The 13,372-nt window shown below is 41.0% G+C and overlaps 1 protein-coding gene across 1 annotated transcript in view; it reads left to right on the top strand.

Moving 5' to 3' along the window:
- The window catches only part of tgfbr3 (transforming growth factor, beta receptor III), an 89,770-nt gene that overhangs the window by 28,086 nt on the left and 48,312 nt on the right, over positions 1 to 13,372 (top strand). The window contains exon 3 of the mRNA XM_055017246.1: positions 3,326 to 3,513. Within this exon, the coding sequence (XP_054873221.1) occupies positions 3,326 to 3,513 (188 nt within the window). The remainder of the gene's footprint in view (positions 1 to 3,325; positions 3,514 to 13,372) is intronic.

The following is a 13,372-nucleotide window of genomic DNA, read 5'->3' as shown; positions in this document are numbered from 1 at the left end:
CGTGATGACATGGTGAGGGAGGGAATAGGCTTCGGTCCTCTGGGAGGAAAAGGGAGGGGGGTTGAAATGCTGATGCACCACAGGTTTTTGCCATTAGGCCCTGTGTTTTTATCACTACGGTGAGACCTTGCCATGTTTTAATATATGTATGCTCCAAATAAGAGACAAAGATAATCTCTCTGGGTTTGGATTTACTAGAAACAAGAGTCCAGGTTGAGAGCGTCTGTCAAGAGCTTGGGATTGGACTCAGGAGACAAATATGGTAACAATAAAGCCTCTGTTTTTCTCACAACACAGAGAGGGGAGATATGCCATACGTGATCTCCAGCTTTATGCTGATCTGACATAGGCTTATTGGACTGCACGGAAAGAGAAAACAATGGCTATGTGTTCTGAGCAAAAACAACAAAAAAAACTTTTCCCCCTTAGCTGTACCCCACTGCTGAGGCACAGTGTTTTTAGAGACAGTTGGAGAGAATTTAACATTGTTGTCTAACTGTCTTTCACTTAGACTTTAATTATTTCCAAATGTTCCATCTGATTGCTGTTGGCAGCCCTTGTGTGTTTAGTGCGTTGCGTTTGAAATGTGAGTGGGTCTTGGCTGGCAGGAGGTTGTGGGGTAAAATGCAAGGGCTGACCCCGAGAAATAAACCCTGACCATGTACTTTCTCATAGTATACATGGCTTTGTAATGGAAAAGAGCTGTTTGTTATCTCGCTCAGACCGCAGCAGCTTGTTTTGTACCACCCTGAGTCCACGTGAGCTGGGTGTATTTGCCTGTTACATCCTGCAGCCCTGTCTCTTGAGAGTTACATTTCCATACAACTAAGCTGCATTGCCATTCAAAGAAACTGATTTTGTCACTGAAGGTTAAGACTGTGACATAGTAGGAAGGCCTTCCAGTTTGAGAAAAGTTTCAAAGTCTGCATAGAGAGGACTGAGGAGAAGATGGAGGCAGCAACAGGAGACCGGGATTATTCTTTCACTTAAGTTTTGTTTTCATCTGCTGTTGGCTAGAGCTGCCGCTATTAGTGGCGTAATCGATGTCGATGCATTTTGATCGGCGTGGACATCGATTTTCCTAAGTGACGCATGTTTACTTTCACTTTAGTTCATTATGACAAATGTTTTTCCACAGTGTCACTATGTAATTGTTGCGCCAGGAGTTCAGTGAGCTACAGTTTTGGACAATGGCGGCGGCAGCAGGTTCCAAAGTATACAAAGACCCAAGGCCTCCACTATCTGAGAGGACTTCAGATGATCACAGAATAAAAAAGGTGGTTTGTAAACTGTGCACTGTTTGAATGTCAACCACAGCGGCACAATGTACCAGCATCTGAAGACAAAACACACAGGAGGAACACCAGTTTGTTTGTCTCCTGCTCTCTGTGCTCACATACTGTATTTTAGTACGGCCAAAATTCGACTAAAACTGTTCTCATTTCCGTGTTTTTCAGTTTCTGTTGTCAGATAACAAAATGAGAATGAAATAGTAACTGAAAAACATCCTGTTAGGACATGTGAACCATCAGTCACTTCCGTGCTGCTGCTCTGCATTGGTAAAATCCTGATTTCATAACCGAGCATTCTTCAGATAAACTTAACAAGAACATGAGTTCAACAGAAAAGCCGACAGAATTCTGTTGTATTTTCACTAAATTCAAAGCAGCACACTTTCGAAACAACAAGCCTGGTTAAAGTTTGGCACCAAGATTACTCATCCAACTCATGATTGGTGGGCTGAAAAGGAGCGGCAATCAATCAAGATAATAAATGGCAAAGATAGGATGATTTGAGATGTATTCGTGATACATCACAAACAAATGTAATCCTCTACAAAATATGCTTCCCTTAAAACGGAATTGAGCATAACTGAGAATATATATTGCGTGGAAAAACTTAATTTTCGGGGGACAAAGCTGCACCCTGATTGTCTTTAAGTGGGTCACACAGATGGAAAACATAAAGGAAGTTTAGAAAAGCTGTTACCCTGTGGTGAAACTTGTTAACCACCTGAAAACTTGTGGCCGATGGAAGGAAGTTGTATGTCATGCAAGAGCTAATATAGATGCTAAGTGCTGTCCTGTAAGCACAAGTGAATCAGTACTTTAGTCAAACATGCCAGGCATTCATAGGTGAGCGAACTGTTCTTTACAGCTGACTGTGCAGGAGACAAAATACAGATAGAAACACAACAAGCCTGACTTCAGTGTCCTCACAGTGCTGCTCTGCCTCACCGACTGAAGTCTGTAGTCGTACCTTCTGTGATGATGAGTGCGTCGACCAGAGAGCAAAAGAAAGTGTCCATCCTGATCCTTTCCTTCTAGCACGACTGGACAATGAATGAATTCAAGATTGCAGCTTAAAACAATGCAATAAGTATAAGTTGCAGTTTAGGATGTGTGAGGTGTGGCCATTAAACAAAGTGAATAATGCTGTAATTTATTGTTTATTTATTTCAATCAGATTGAAACTCTCGGGTTTTGTTTATGTTGCTCATTGCTTAATATACCCCACGTACTTCATTCGTGCTTGCTATGTTTTCAATTTACACGAACTGAGTCACACCTCATACATTTCACACATTTTTAATTAGTTTTCGTACCTGTCTCCTGTCTGATCTGTATAAACACGTCCTGCTGTTCAGCTAAAAGAAATTTGTCATGTGACTGTTCATTGCAGCTGAGTCATGAGTATTTTCATGACTGTTGTGTCGTGGAGCACTAAATGTTTGGTTTTTACACAATCTGGTTACTGCAAATGGTATATTTTTGGTGAATTTTTAAATGAGACATGAGGTAATCTTACCTAGACATAAGGTGATCTGAGGAAATATCAAGATTGTAAGCTTAGATCTAATTTGGTTTCACAACTGAACCGTATATCACTAATGAATAGTTCATAGTCTGTCAGAAAGTTGAAAATCAGATAATTCTGTTTGTACAGGTTTGGTGCTGATAAATGGTGCAGTTTTGGTTATTTTTTTTAGAGAACATGCCTTAAATATCTGCCAGGGGGTTCAAAAGGTTAAGTAAAGTAGGTCTAGGGGCTGATTGAACTTAGGAAGTACAAACAGATCATTGGACAAAGGTATTGACTTTGCAGATCATCCTTAAGCACAGGCTTTATCAGATACTCCTTACATGTACCAGTCAGGATGATGCAGTAAATGCTCAGTTTCTCAAACTGATTAAAATTTATTTTGCCCTTTCTGTTGTAACATTGACCTGTTTTATGGGGGCATCTCTATATACACTCAGAGAAAGTGCTCACACATGATTTACATAACATCATGTGTGACGTTGCATTTTTTCCTCCTCTTCAGGGCCTTTGTTTCGGAGCCCCTGTGAGCTGCTGCCGGTGGGGACGGGACACCCGGTGCAGGCCATCTTGAAGAGCTTCACCGCCTTGTCGGGATGCGCAAGCAGAGGCACCAGCAACCTGCCCCAGGAAGTCCACATCATCAACCTGAGAGGACAGGCTCCAGGGGGCCCAGGCAACACTCCAGCCAAGGTGAGTCAGTTGCAGACTGTGGAGCAAAACAGCACACAGATTAATATTACATAAAAATAGAAATAAAATTATAAAGGCATGGACCATTTTCAACTTTCTTACAGTCCTTGAACAAATCATTTGTGGCCTGGAGTTTGGTCAGGAAACTTAACCAAATCCAATAACATCCCATTGTTACATCACTAAGTGCACTAGTAATATAAACTTGTTCCAAACCTGGTGATCGCACGAACTGACCTCACTTTACCATATCACAGCTTAGAGGGTAAAAAAAAGAAGACAGTGATAAAATCAGATTTTTTTTCTCCATCCACTGATTTGTTTTGAGCAGATCTCTTAGGTGTTTCATTCAGACTGTCAGCACATCTCCTGATAGAGTTCCCAAAGTTCATGTCGGGTGTTAAACCGCTCCCTGTCCTCAGGTGTTAAACAGCACATCTCGTGGTTGGAACATCACCCATAGTTTGAAGATGAATCATGGACCGTTGAAAATGCTGCGTCTGGATTTTAAACTGCCATCGACTTCAGTCACAGCAGTGTGAAAAGTAGCATGTATGGACTTGCCGTTGTGCTTTTACTGTTAATGTAGGTTTAAGTGTTACCAAAGCCAAATATGGAAAAACAGTGAGCCGGGTTTGCTGAATCAGTCGGTAAGGCATAAAGAAACTATTCTTTGGTCTCAGTGGCTGCACTCGTTGTGAAGATTTACCACATGGATCTAGATTCTAGATTTGTTTCTTGTTGTAATTTGTCCTGTTTGATTTATGGTAGAGGAACATGGCTGCAGGGCTTCTTGTATCTCATATCAGATCTGACATTTTTTACAAGGTCTGATGAAATAGTTCCAAGTCCTATAAAAAGCAGAAACCTGTAGCATTTAATTAGTCTCCAAACCCATGCACATAAAAATATTTCAAACCTCCACACACATTCGCACCTGCTCAACACTTGCTGGCTCATCAGGTTGACTTTGGAATCTGTGGCAGTTATGATACCGTGAATCATAAATGAAACAATATTCTTGTTTTTTATTTATTTTACAAATATTTAACAAATCTGGAAAAAAAAAACATTGCAACGTTCTTCCAAGTCCCCACAGCTGTTACCAATACTGCTTAGATTTGGTTAATTTTCCCAGCAAAACTGAAAATCACACATGATATGTGTAAAGACTGTAGGGAAAGTTCAAAATCTGGTGATGTGTTTGTTTTTACAGTTTCTTGCTTTGATAAATAGTGTATTTCGGTTGGTTTTGTAGAGATAATTTACCTTTTAAACCCACCAGGAGCTTTTGGTGTTCAGAGGGTTAATGTAAGGCCAGAAATCACAACATACCATCATTTAAAACATAACGCACGGTCCCAAGAGTCCACTACAGTTCTCGTAGGGTCTACATATACCTGTGTCCTGCCAGGTGTGAAGGTTTTACTGTGTTGCATCTAACAACAGATTTACTTGTGTCAAAATAGATTAAGGTTAAACACAGTCAAATAATCACACAGAACAAACTCAACTGTGTCTTCTTCTGCATCTGCTGTCAGGTAAGCTAGTTGGAATCAGTGTATCCCACATATTCAAGAATTTCCCAGACCAGTAGATCAGACTCAGCTGATCTTTCCTGTTTTGAAACTCTTACAGTCCTCTGTATATTTTAGCTGCCATTAAAGTGCATCAAACTGTCTGTCTAAATTTTCTCCCAGGAGATCTTTCTGGTGGTAGTGATGGACCAAATAATGATAACAAACACAGTCAACTGACAAAGTATGGTAAATTGATTGTGCTTGTTATTTTGACCTAAGTTAACATTTTTCATTCTTCAGTTAGTTTATTTTTCGGGAGTTAAAACAGAGTAAGAGCTCAACAATGTTGAAAATATTGAAATCAACCACTTTTGTGTATTTTCCACCTGAGTTTCTAAAACTTTAATAGCTTGTCCTTGCTGCTTTTTCAGTAAACAGGTAGAAATGTTTTACTTTACACTGAGTGAAGCCTGAGTTTCTTTGTTAAACGATGTAATGGATGATTTGCTCTATAAATGACCGCTTCATTGCATTCATGAAAAGCCCAGTAAAATATCTAGTTTGAGAGTCTGTGAAATGAATCTAATTACATCAGTTTATCTTGGTAACCGATCGCTGTGAGGATTAATGCAGAGGAGGCAGAAATCCAGCTGTCTGTTCTCCTCCTACAGCCTTGGCTGCTGAAGGTCTCTGCAGCTCTGGCTGAGATTAGGTGGCCCTGCAGAAGCTCAGTCTGTTACTGGAGGTTTCTGCTTATGATAAGATAAGATAAGGTCCCCTGAAGGACACTCAGCCCATCTACCCACTCTGGTCCTTGATTGCATTTCCACCTGAGACGTGGGCACAGCTCTGTCCTTCACCTTGAACAGGAATCAGACTAACACAATCTGCCCCTGATCTCTGGTGACAGATTGGACAGACCACTGGAAAAAGACATTATAGCTTGAAATTAAAGGATCTTTAACAGCCCTGATCATACTTGTGCAAGGATGCATTCACTTCACCCTCTGAACCAAAAAGAGGGTCTGTAGGTTTTAAAGGCATCTCATCTTTAAAAAGTTCCTGAAATGACCATGTAGTTCTGCCTGGAAAACTGACCAAATCTAAGCTAAAAATAATAATATTCACAGAAAATTTGGAAACAAATAAACCTGCATCTAAAGAAACTTTATGCAGCAAGCAAGTCAGTAGAATGTTCATGGAAATGATAAATGTAGTGTTGAAAACTGGAAATTTTACTTGAAACAACATGTTTTGTTTTGGAGGGAGACAGTTTACCATAGACGCAGCAGTAAAATGAGATTAAATCGTGACAGTTACAAATGATGATGTGAATTGTGGATTTTACTGCATTAATTGTTAATTTCCTCATGAAAATCTTTGACATGAACCAGGCAGCTAAATACTGTACTTCAACACAGTTGTTGGGAAGCTGTACTTAATTTTCATCTTTTGATTTTTGGAAAGAAAAATTTGCAAAACATGACCGAACCACTTTCCATATGAATTCTTTTATGTTAAGACAACATCTGAACAGATGTTGCTACTTGTAAATTTAATTCAGCAGTGCCTTTTTTAAACACCAGTGATTTCTTTTGATGCATCAGTAACAATTAAAGGAAATCTCGCTTTAAAGTAAGCACAGACTGGTATAAATTGATTGAAACAAAAGGCTTGTATATCACTAGAATATGATTGAAAATGTTTATGTGGGTATTTCCACCTTTACGCGACCTGAATGAATGATTAGCACACTTTGTCTGTTATTGTACGCTGACTGCCAGCTCTGTAAACGCCAGCTTATCCCACACGAAGTACTTATGCACAGTCACTGCTGAGGTGTTCTGTTGCACTTAATAACACAGCTTTGGTGTGGAGACTGGCCCCGAGCCAAAGTGTGTATTCTGAGTCAGGTCCAGCTGTGCATTTCTGTCTGTGGATAACAGCTCATACCCGCTGGTTAATACCCATACAGAATGGGTTCACCGGTGCAGGCAGGAAACAATTCATTGCTCTCACGTCCTTACTGAAAATATGAACAAACTGCAAGCCACGACTTTCACACATGGGTGTGAAAGAGATGTGAAGCAGGCCTCACACATTGCAGCTGCAGGATGTGTGTGCGCCTGTGCATATGTGTGTAAAAGCGTCTGAAATTGACCATGTGATCCCCCTTGTCCGTATTAGCCCATGCACACCGAGTGCAACTGCGGATTTATTCCCCTTCCTGGTCAAGGCTCGGCTTTGCAGACACTTAGTGAGAATCAGCGGGGCACATCGTGTTCTCCAGCAGCCCCTGAACGCAGACAGCCAAAGCTCAGCCACAGGCACCTCTTGTTCTGCAGGCCATCGGTGAAAACATCCACACTCGGTCTGCTCTCAGCCCGGACGCCGCTTCCTCCTCCCACAGCAGAGGTGAGGGACAGAACTCACAGAAAATCTACATAATCGCACACTGGCCAGGCACCTCTCTGCTGACTGAGAAAACAAGCAAAGGATACACATGCTAAAGCAAACACAGGAAAAGAGCAATTACTGAGAGGGAAATCAATTTGCACTCCTACGAATATAAATGAGTCAAAATAGTAAAATGAAGAAGAAGATCTTACCGCTCCTAAAGTAGCTTACCATAATACAGACTTAGGATGGGACTAAGATCATCATTTCACTCACAGCTAATATCTAAAATACTGCACTGACAACAAACAAAGCTGTGTATTTAGCTACATTTTTGCAAAAATATTAGTGTTTAGTGTAACACTGCACATACAGAGAAATGGGTTATTGTACAGAACTGCTTTGAGAAGCTGAGAAGTTGCCATGAAACTGGCATACTTTCGTGAATTCCAGCTGACAGCTAAAAAGCAAGCTACCAAATGGTATTACTTTTTTGATATTCAAAACTCAGAAAGATGTGGTGAAGATCGAAAGTTGTGAAGAAACTGTCTGTTTTTTTTTTTTAGAAAGTAAGCTCAAAAACTTCCACTGGACAACAGAAACTTCCTTGCTTACAAGTTTATTTGCTCCCAGAAAGAAGGAATAGTTTTCATGCTGCAGATTCTCAGCGGTCATAGGAAAATACTGAGGAGTAATGTGGCCCGTTTTCCACTAGGCCTTTTAACACTCTGAACCACAAGCAGTTTCTGAGCATTTCTTTGCTGCTCTCACTTTTTTTTTTTTACTCACGTTGAGCTTATTTTTTACTGCAATATAAAGTCCTGCACCTCTATGGAAACAACACAGCCATAACTAGAAGTAGAAAGAACTCAAAATGTCTTTTGTGCAGTATATCAAAGTTAGAACGTCATAAATCATAAAAAGAAGAAAGTTGAATTTCTTTGATAATCTGTTTTACAAAAATTGAAAAACCCTGGAATCAAGATATCCAACACTTTTTTTGAGTATCTGCAGGTGTTACCAATCCTGGGAAAAAAAGGTGGATCTGCATACTGTTGATATTTTACTGCTTGTATTTTTACAATGTCTATGAACTCAGTTTTCTAACACTTCTCAGTACATCAGCTCTGGTGAAATGTTTCTCCATGCTGAACATATCTTTCAACAACTTGCTCCTCTGTTTTAGAGCTATGCTGCATTTATTTCACTGATCAACTATGTTTTGCTTTGCTCTCTAATTAGTTTCTATGCTTGTCACCTGTGAACACAGCCTACAGTTCAATCAAATAGCCACTTTTTTGGTCACATTACAGAATCTAGTTAGAGCAAATGGTTTGTTTTTATGCAGAATAAAGTGATTTCGATGAAATATTAGGCTTAGATGTGGTTAATTTGCCCAACGGAAGCACATGTCACATGTGTTTAGTTCAAGGACTGTCAGAGAGTTGCAAATCAGACAGTTCTTTCTGTTTGTAGTTTTCCATTTAATAGTGTAATCTGCTTTTCAAATCGCCCGGCAGGTTTTGGGATTCATAGTGTTAAACAGCATACTATCACAGACTAGTCAGTGGTCCGTTGCTCGCATCGGATAATGAAGAATTTATTGATGCTTTGTCATATCGGACCAAATGCCAGTCATTTCTTGTATATCCTAAGTAATACCCAGCCCAGACAATGCCGACTGAGCACTGCCAGACCACAGTGAAGGAAATTTGTGGGATGGCCTTACTGAGCTGGTTTGCAAACTAACAATTTTGCTCTCCCTTAGTCTGGATTTTTATTCAACATTTCTCTTAAACAGTAGACTGTTTGTTTCATAGACTCTTCCATAAAATGACAAAATGACCCGATCTGACGCTGGATTGCCTGGACAATTTTTTACTTTATATTTTACTTCTAAAGTGTTATTCACATTTGTCTGAAATAAAGAGAGAGGATTTCTTCAGCTTCAGTGGTCCTGATCAAAGTAACAGAAACCCCTTTCCTCTGTTTTTTTTTACTCGTGGGCCTATGCAGAGAGGGAGAGAGACTGGAAAGACAGTATCCTCAGAGAGGTCAGGCAAAAGTGACTGTTGGCCGGGCTGGAAGTCACATTAAAGTCTGTTGTGTGGGGTCGAGGCTGTGTGTTTCAGGAGGCAGTGCTTTCCACAAATAATCGGCAAATATTTCCACATTTTCACCAAATTGAATGATGTATAAAAACAATGTAATTCCAAGGTGAACAATTGGGAGTGAGTCAGAGCAAAGTGTGCCACAGACCGGATTTGCAGCTTGAATTTCGTCCAAGCTTTAAATCTCTCTGGACTTCATTGCAAAATATCTTTTAGTGGTTTGACTATTGACCTTGAGGTGTTGGTGTTTTGCCACTTAACTTACAAAAACAATGACCTCATCCTTTTCTCTTTTCTTTGCTCTGGTTGGAAGCTGTAGGTTTCAAGTTCGAACATTTTTCCACATGCTGCCTCTGTCACATGCCCAGGTGGCCTTTTGCCCTCCTGCTAACAAGCCACCACCACATGTTTGTTAATGCACATGAGCTTGGAATTGTTGCAGACACCTTGTTCCCAAGCCGCACCGAACTCTGGACAACAATAAGAGACCTGCTGGGGCTTACAATCGGGTGATAGTGTAAAAAATAAACAGAAGGGGCCGGTGATATCTCAAATCGCCCGTCTTTCTCTAATCAGTTTACCAAAGGCAAACATCAAACACGGTCGCTGGCTCTGAATCAGGGCGAGGCAGAGCAGATGATTGTTTTATCAGCTGGAATTCGCAAATATCTTAAACTGTGAGTGACTAGCTGGAGGAGTAAACCAGGCACAAACATCTGCTGTCCGATACGAGTTCAGCTCACATACAAGACAAACTCCACACACAAAGCCAGTAAAGCTATTATTTAAACTTGGTTTTGGAAGTTCATATGCTGTTATCAAAACAGTTCTTACACAGTAAGACTAATTATTTTGTTGCCGTGAAGTAGCCGCTGTTGTCTGTTTTTAGCACCCAGATTGTTACTTTTGTTCCTCTGTTTAGTTTTTATGGTCGCTGGCATCTTCATCTTTTTTTTATCTTTGAGTGAACATAAGTGAAGTTTATGATGTTGCACACACATGCACAACAGAATAAGCGATGAACCGGACAGCAACACTTAAAAGGAAGATTTGGTTGCAAAAAGGAACATATCATCTCTGGAATGGCTGCACGATTATTGGAGTATTTATCTTCTTACAATTAAATCAGCACAGTCGACTCGGGAATGAATGCCTAAAATCCTTCACTCATAGCAAACAGCAGATGAAGATAAAATCACCTGGTTCCAGTTTAGTTTAATCTGACAGTAGATGTCCTTATTTACTCTTTTCAAATGAATATTTTATGTCCCCCCTGTCTGAGCTGCTGCAGTAACTGAGTGGAGACTAGATGCTTCTCTGTGCACAGCCAGCTAGTTAGCGTCTACTGTAACCTGCATGTGAGGCGTTTAGGGAACTTGTGCTCTGTTTATTTAAATGTGAAAGTGCAATTAAAACATTTTGTCTTCAAAATGACTGGATAATGGTAATAAATAATCATGATCAAAATTATCCTGTTTATCATTTTGTCCATAAGCCTGCAGCCCCAGTCAGCTGTACAGAAATATTTCAGCTACAGAAAGGGTGATTGGAGTTGAGTAGAAACGCAGAGTCAGCATGATTAATTTGTTTGACCATTTAAATCAGCACCACAAAGCTCTGTATGATGAGAGCAAAGCCAGATCTGAATGAAATCCAAAGCAAAAAAAACTGATCCAGATGCCTTTACCAGTGTTGCACCACATGAGAAAGGTTCCAAACTGTTTGCACTCAAAAAAAGGTCTTTATAGTATATGAGTTGTTTTCTAATTTCCTATGCAGATGCACTCCCCAACAAAATCACTGTAATCTTTGTTGAGGGATTTCTTCTTTCCATGAAGTTGTTCAAGACATCTGGTGAAAACTTCTGTATTTATTCATATCAAAGTATATATCACAGAAAAAAACATACTGCAATGTCATTTTTTTCCCCTAATGTCTCTCAGCCCTTCTTTGTACATCTTCAACCCTTCTGTCAGTGTCTCAGTCCCTCCCACCTGAGATGCAAACTGAGGAGGATAATAAAGGAGTCGAGGAAACAGACATTTATCGATTCAAATCACAACACAGAGTAACATTCAAAGTGCTGAAATCACAAATGGGACATGACGTCATGGAGCCCCCAGCTGGTTAAGTGCTTGTGCGACCACTTTCACCAAACGCCCACACACATATTGCATGAAGAAAATTACAGTAGCCAAGTTGCAAAGTTTTCAGCTCCTTAAAACCTAGATTATTTTTTAGAACAAGTACTTTCAATTCATCTTTTATCTACCGAAGTGTAATCTCCGTCCCTCCGTCCGACCCCTTCCACCCTCCTCACGGCTTAATTGTTTTTGCAGTGCGTCCTGCTATTCTGCCGTATCACTTAAAGATTCCTATCCAGACGTACCATCTCGCTTTGACGTCCTTTCAGGTTTTTTTTTTCCTTCTTGCAGCTTGGCGGTCAGCTGATTGCAGACTGATTATCATCACAGTTCGGGGGGGGAAGGCTCCAGGTAGCATCCGCACCGCGCTCAAATATGTGGATGGCACTGATAAGAGCGGTCAACAGGTTTCGGTCGGCCTCCCCTCCCCCCGCTGAGCTCCGTTGCCTCAGCTCCCCTTCCCTCTGTACACCGTCAGTGATCCAGAAAGAACCAAGATCCAGACAGACAACGCACATGAACGTAGACACACACACATCAGATAACAGTATGATTGGTCCCAGGCAGTTCGTAGCTGAGCTCTTAGCCAGCCTCTCTGTGTTTTCAACCATAGCAGTGATATTATCAATTTGTCTATCTCATTCTAAGTTGTTTTTTTTTTGTAATAATTCTGGATATTAGTCTGTTTTTTAACGCCTCGCTTCCCATTTAAAACCCCTCATTCTGCTTCATGCCACGGGATACATTTGTGTTTTCTTTCTTTCTCGAGTTGATTATTATTTCCTGGGAGGGAGAGTGTGCTTCCAGATTAGTCTTACTTTTTAGCGTAATTAAAGGATGTTTTGGTTTTTTTTCCTGAATCACTAGAGCTCATCAGGCACTTAATTAGCTCTGTCAATAAAGGAAACTCCCTTTTCCTGCTCGGATACTGAGCCGCACTGATACTGAGGGTGACTGCTGTTTGCACTGCTGGGCACAATATTTGATGGCCAAAGCGTCCCATTACAACGTTGATGCGCCGCTTTATGAAACCCTGTTGAAACACGGTGTAATTTAGGTGGCTCGAAAGGTCGTGAAATTGCAACCACATGCTCAGGACAGGACAAACAAATCACCCCGCTGCAATTACAATGTCACAACCATCAGTGGGCTCTAAATCTAACCATGTGGCTTTGTTATACAGCAAGTATTATTTATCTTTTTGGGCTTTTGTTGCAGTTGGCGCTGTGTTTGTTGTTGGAGCTCAAAGTTGACACTGTGTTGTGTTTTTTTTTCCCTAATATTTCCATTGTTTACTCATGCTACCACCACTAATGGTATGCTCTGTGAGTGGCCTTGCTTATCCTGCTACAGCTGTCGTCCCCTGTGTGGGGTTTGATTTCAGTAACGCGATAGTTCTGGACAAGCCTCCATCAGTGGCTGCTGGTAAACGCACCCCTTGACTGTAATGGACCCTGGACCTCTAAATCCCTGTGCCAGCCTCCTGATAGTCAATCAGCTGTGGCTTCCCGTCCCCAGCACACCCTGCAGACCCTACAGAGCTCCCTGAAGGCAGCTGCCTGCACCAAGTACGACTCACGGCCACCTGATCCTTGCAAACACCACAAGAGGTACTTTGATGCCCGGTGTTGCTGCACCTCTTTGCTTCACACCCTGGCTAGATGACAAGGTCTGCTGCTTTGCCCAC

The sequence above is a fragment of the Amphiprion ocellaris genome, chromosome 2, assembly GCF_022539595.1.
Source record: "Amphiprion ocellaris isolate individual 3 ecotype Okinawa chromosome 2, ASM2253959v1, whole genome shotgun sequence".
Classification (NCBI taxonomy): domain Eukaryota; kingdom Metazoa; phylum Chordata; class Actinopteri; family Pomacentridae; genus Amphiprion; species Amphiprion ocellaris.
Note: the sequence above shows the minus strand (reverse complement) of the source record. Positions and strands in the feature narration are given on the sequence as shown.